General features: G+C 45.4%; 1 protein-coding gene across 1 annotated transcript in view; it reads left to right on the forward strand.

Moving 5' to 3' along the window:
* Positions 1–702, forward strand: part of LOC104623404 (5-hydroxytryptamine receptor 4-like) — a gene marked incomplete at both ends in the record, with an annotated part of 1,263 nt that extends 561 nt beyond the window's left edge. The window contains one exon of the mRNA XM_010290481.1: positions 502–702. Coding sequence (XP_010288783.1) covers positions 502–702 — 201 coding nt within the window. The remainder of the gene's footprint in view (positions 1–501) is intronic.
* Positions 703–6,238: the final 5,536 nt, after the last annotated feature.

Here is a 6,238-nt window from a genome sequence, read left to right on the forward strand (position 1 = left end):
CTTGCTGCTACCCCGGGAGCTGTCAGACCAGCCTCAGGAGCAGAGTGAGAGATTCAGCAGCCTCTATTCATATTCTGCGTGGGATTTTTAATGGATTTAATTCTATTTTATTGTTATGATTTAAAAAGTACTCTTCAAGTTAAAATTACAGCTCCAGTCTAGATTCTTCTTAGTGCTTTCTGGAAGGATTTTCTCAATTTACAAGCTAAAACAACTCCCCAAACTCTCCAGTGCAAGCTGTGAGGCTGAGCCAGGTGCAGAGGCCTGCGAGCATCTATTTGCCTCTTCTGTGTGAGCAGAAAGGTGTGTTTATGCAGGGAACACGGTCAATATTTACCTGTAGAAACCAGGAACGAGCTAGGGGTGACCATATAAAGTGAGGAGTACGTTAGAGAGGACCTTTCAGTGTGATGGAGCAAATCAGACCCAAACATAAACTGAAATCTCTGTCCACATGTAGAAGATGCTGCACGGAAACCGATTTTGTGATCTGTCTTGCAGGAAAATCAAGACCAATTATTTTATTGTTTCCCTTGCCTTTGCGGACCTGCTGGTGTCAGTGCTGGTGATGCCGTTTGGAGCCATCGAGTTGGTTCAGGACAACTGGATCTATGGAGAGATGTTCTGCCTGGTCCGAACGTCCCTCGACGTCCTGCTCACCACGGCATCCATCCTGCACCTGTGCTGCATCTCGCTGGACAGGTATGAACAGAAGAGCATAGAGAATGATTATAGTTGCTTTGAGTTTCTTCGGTGGTGTTGCCAAAGGGCAAATATGAACCTGCTGGGATAGATACAGCAACGAATCTCTCCCGGTAGCTGATTTAGGGGGGAGCTCTCTGAATCCTCATCCATGTAGGAAAACTCGCTATCGACAGAGCCAGCCAGGTTCACGGCTGCTTTGCGGCACAGCTGTTTGCATTACTGACGAGATGTGGCACAGTTTCTCCATCAAAGTAAAGACAAGGCGCCTTAAAGACGTATCAAAAGAAAAAACGTGCAGCTGTCGCGGACGGAGGCGCATCGTGCACAGGACGTTGTTTTAGCAGGGACCTTGCTCTCCGTTGCAACGTCGGGTGCCGCTCGCTGCCAGGGCTGCGGGGAGGCTTGGCTGATGCAAGGCTGGATGTGTTGTGCTGAGCCCCGTCTTCCCAGGGACTGAAACGCTAAATTATCTGGCTTTCTCGTCTCAGAAAAATATTTGACATACCTTTCACGCGCTGTCAGAACTGCTCTTCCTGCTGCTAGCAGCCATACAGGCAGATGGAAACCAATGCTACTAAATGACACATTCTGGCATGTATTACTAGATTATATGGAGAAAGAGTAAAACGAGCAAACCCCCCTAAATTCTATGGACTGTTTTTCTAAGGCATCCATTTGCACATCTCCACTAGTGACTGCTAAAAAGGAGGCTTTGTGGGAGATCCTAAAAGCTTTCTTTTCATTCAAACCTGTCTTGCAAAATTAAAATGAAGGCAAAATCCTAAATAATTTGTGGCAAACAATTCTGTTTTACTGTTGTCTGCAGTTTTTCAGGGTAAGTGGCAGAACTTTCCATACAGAATAGCAAGAATTTTTATAGGATAAATACTTAGAAGAAAACGTTTTGACCGGCTATTCTAATAAGCAATATTTAGAGCTTTCATTTGAGTTCTGTGCAGAGGTTTCAGTAATTTTAAAAATGCTATTACTTAGTATTACTAATATAGCCAAAATAACCATAATCATTCTTGGCATCATGACAACTGATATTTAAATAGCATCTTCCATCCAAAGAGTCTGTACCCAGCCAGACTTCAAAAGGTACTTGATTAACTTCACTGATGGGCAGCACTCCTTTTTTGTGGGAGGCAGAGGCACCGGCACATGCAGTATTGTACCCAGAGAGCAGCTGACGTGCCATAGCTGCAGCGTGTTTCTTTTTCTGGAAGTTTAGATGGCTGGAACACAAATAGGAAGCTCATTATCTTAAAAACGTTGACAAATTGCCACTTTGAGCCAAGTACTAGTAAAGCAGATGTTAGGCACTGCGCTCTGGTTGTGGCTTTGTCACATAAAATGTTGGGGTTTGTTTCTTCTCTTTCTTGTTGCTAATTAAACGTAGGGCGTTGTGTAGAGAAGGGGACTGGAAGGGAAAATACTGTTTTCCCCCCACCCCTTCACCCCCTGATCTCTGACACCCGCAGGGGATGGGGAACCCCTGTGTGGGGTGCACGGAAGGTTTCTCCCACCTGTGCCACCCTATGTCATGAGCTCCTGCCGCCTGTCCCCGTCGGTCCCCATGCTCCTGGGACAGCCTTGCCTGAGGGTGTCGAAGGCGTCGGGGCAGCCTTGGGACTATGGCTGTCGAAACGCGTGGCTCAGAGTTAACGTTTTAGCGATTCAGAACAGAGATCACAGCTTTATACAGGAAGATTTTCTTTCTGTAAACAGTTGTGAGGCAGAGTTTGCAAGCACCCAATTCAGTAGATGGAACTGGAAATGGAAGAAAGAAAACCCGCACAACCAAAAAAACCCGAAAAAGAGATGGATTAGATTATTCTGTACTAAATGAAACACTCGGAGCGGAGTGTGAGCACCTGGAGAGGACTACAGCTCTGCTCTTCCTTCTCTGCTCTTTTATTCTCTGCCCAGGGAGTCTTGAAGTCTCTCTGCCAGAGGCGGAGCTGCCGCAGCAGAGGGTGAGCATCGCTGCCTGCAGTCATGCCTGGATGATTCCCCTTCTTTTGGACAGAGGGAAATGGGAAGCTTAGTCTGGGGACCCCAACTCCATTCCCCCATCCCAAGCCAGTGCTTTAATCACTAGAATATTACACGGAAGAGAACGGCTGTCTTGAAAGAAAGCAGGAGCTGTAACTGTGTTTTGGAGGGGATGAATTCTCTAAGCTTGTTCCCTGTGTGTTCCGAGAGGGTTTGGGGAAGGTGCAGCACCCCTGCTCTGGGGTCTGAGGCTGATGGGCACTGCGCTTGAATGAGTCTCCTATCAGCATCGCTCCATTTAAGTAGCTCGACCTTCTGTGGTAAAACTATCCTGGTTTTAAAGATTTCTGCTTACTGAGTGTGTATTTGAAACTGTTGCTTGTACAGAAACATTCTTCCCATTCCTGCAGGATTAAAAAGATTTTTTAAAGTAGAAGGAATAATAGACACACACCCCCTGGCTAAAAAAACCCCACATCCACCAATCTTGGTACCAAACTGATTGAAAATAAGTGAAGGTCCCAAGAGCTGGAGATCATCTTAAGTGTCACAGAAAAAAAAAAAATCTTTCAGAAAATGCTTATAAACATTTTCCTCATGAAGGCACTGACAGAGATAAGCCCCCCAATATTTGCCATCCCGCCAGTATTGGCCATGCTAGACTAAACAGCAGTCAAATTGCTTGAAAAGAAACCGAGGGTGAATTCATTGAGTGATGGGTGTGCTGAAAACCTCTGCAAGTTCAGGGGTGAGGGAGCAGAGCTGCACTGTCTGGGATACAGAAACACAGTGGCAGTCTTTGACAGCTGACAAACCTGATTGCCAGATGTCAGGGAATTATTTCAGGACATACAAATGCTCTTTCTCTTTCACATGTGTTTACTGTACATGTGCTGTTCTTTGCTCTCAGGCAGAGCAAGGGGAAGAGAAAAGGTTGTCCAAGCCAGTGGCTGGATGCAGCTTGACATGGGTAATTATTGCAGCCTTTACCGTTTGCTTGGTGCTTTCATGCTGAAGAATGATACCCCTGCAAACTAGTTGTGGTGCTGATCTAAATTTTAGGTATTTCTCTGGTACTGTGTTTTTCTTGTTTCTCTTCTCAAAATGGCTTTACTGAGCGCTCGTTAGAGCAACGGCCACCACACACAGCACCGTTAGCAAAGCACGAACAGCAACATCCCCGAGACAGGCTGCTCATCAACAAAGGCGCTTGAATTTGCCATAGAAACTTTTCTCTATCGTATAATCTCTGCAGGGCACATATAGCTCTCCCAGCCATTCAGTCTTGCTGTAGAAGTTCATCTTGGGTGCTCTTTTGAATCCAGGGGTAATCATTTGGAGCTTTGCCACTGACATGGAAAAAGCCAGGACTTCATCTTTGACATTTCAAAAGATACATCTCTTCTCCCAGTGCAAAAAGGCACAATTATGCCTGCGTGTGCTGACAGTGTCAGCTGAAAGAGGAAGCCCAAGATCTCTCTGTCTCATGTGAAGAGGAGAATCTCAAGTCAGCAGCGTGGCTTTCAAACCGTCTGATTCGGTACCAAGACTACGGGCTTCTGGGTCCTCCCAGGACCAAATGCCAAGTTTAAACTACCCACCATAGTGCTCTAGACAGACCAACTGTCCTGTGGCACTGGACTAGCTTTCCTGAACTGCTGTAAATGAAAATATCATGGAGGTGGGTCAGTTCCTAGTCATCTTCCTCTCTTAAAGCTGTATTTCTTCCTCTGATGGATTGACTGACTGATTAACATGATTTTCAAAACACAACTTAGCAGGACACCATTAGGGTACTGTAGCCATCACTGAAGTTGTTTAACACCCACCTGAGCACCATCCATCCACCATCCATCATCCCTGAACACAGAAACAGTCCTAACCTGACTAGGAATTTCTGTGCTGATTTGTGAGCTTATTCATGTCCCAAACAGTCTATTAAAAAGACTTTCTTTCTTCCTGAATTACTACTGTATATGTTATTTTACATTTCTGCAATGCTTGCTCACTGGCAACCTGATCAGGTAAGTCAGAAAACACCTTGTACAAAAGCAGTTCCTCTCCACCACACAAGCCACAGAGCCCGACGCCTGCAGATCCAAAACCTGATACCCCTCACCTGTCAACACCGTCAGGTCTACACATTCACTAAGACCGAGGACATTAAAAATTTTTCTATTGAGCCTGTTCAATAAACCATTTTCTGATTGAAATGAAACATGAAGTCTTTCCCTCCATCTCCCAGAGGAGGCATTTGGGTGGAAGAAGACAGGAAGAACATAGTTTGGTTTTGGCCCTTATCACATCCCTAAGATGTCCCATGGTCTCTTCCTTGCTGCATTGAGGGGAATAATTATGCTTGTGCCATGTCCTGCTGCAGGTCACCTGGAGCTAGCGACAGTCCCACTTCACTCCTGTGTCCTTTTTGCAGAGATTAATTTACTTTTGCTGCCATGAATTTGGCTGCTGTTCCAAACCTCCTCAGCAAGCAGGACAACAGGGATTTTCAACACAGCTTGGGTGGAGTGGTGGATATGGAATAATAGCTCTCTTTTCCATACCAAAAGAAAGCAAAACCCCACCTTTTAAATCTGCCTTTTTCTCCTTCACGCTGTGCCACCCCTTGCTGTGACTGTCCCGGGAGTATCACTTCCAGGTGTGTTTTGGTCTGTGATCATCCTGAGAAGGGCAAGGAGAAAATTTCGACCTCACTTCATGTCTGTGCTAGAGATGAAAAGTGAAAATATCCAGACTTCAGTCACATTTGAATAGATACAACTACAAAAATTTTCTAAATTCTACCTATTTCTCAAGCACTTTGCCAGTTTTTAAAGTCCTCTTCCTTTTGCAGACTGAACTCAAAAGGTTGTGCTGTTCCTGGTGCACGAGTTAAAACGTGGGTACCTGACACTGCAGTCTAACAGTGATGAGTGACTGGACAAAGTAACCATCCTCTACCCCAAATGAGCAGCGTAGCCAACATGTGCTCTTCACAGCAAGGATTTTCAGGCTAGCAAAGTCTCCCAATTTCCAACTGTTGTGCTAAATTTTCCTTTTGGGACTTGGACTAGAGGCTTTCAAAGTGTATCCTCCCTTGTCTCCCTTGTCTCAAACATTTGTTGGGATTTGAAAAGACTTCCAGACAGTTTAGTTTTTGTGGTATTCTGCAGTCATCTCCAGGCAACTTTCAGGTCAGCTCAAAATACTCACTCTGATATAAGTAAGAACATGTTTTTCTTTTCCCCTCTTGTCTGCAAAGCCTCTGACCTAGGCTTTAAAGGTTGCTGGCAGAAACTTGAATTTCTGTGTCAATTTGTGGGTTTTTTGGGGATTGTTTTTTTTCCACAGTGAAAACTGACTCCCAAACAATGTTAAAAGGACAGCATAGATGAGGAGGTAGTGGTGGATGGTCCTGAGAAGGTCAGAGCAGGTAGATGAATGCCTGGGTTTCTGTGCAGGGAAGGATGACTCAGCCCATCGTTGGGCTGGTCTCCATCACCACTGCTTCACCCGTCCCGGCAGCTGGGTTTGGAGG

Source organism: Phaethon lepturus, unplaced genomic scaffold (assembly GCF_000687285.1).
Source record: "Phaethon lepturus isolate BGI_N335 unplaced genomic scaffold, ASM68728v1 scaffold25967, whole genome shotgun sequence".
In the NCBI taxonomy this organism is placed as follows: domain Eukaryota; kingdom Metazoa; phylum Chordata; class Aves; order Phaethontiformes; family Phaethontidae; genus Phaethon; species Phaethon lepturus.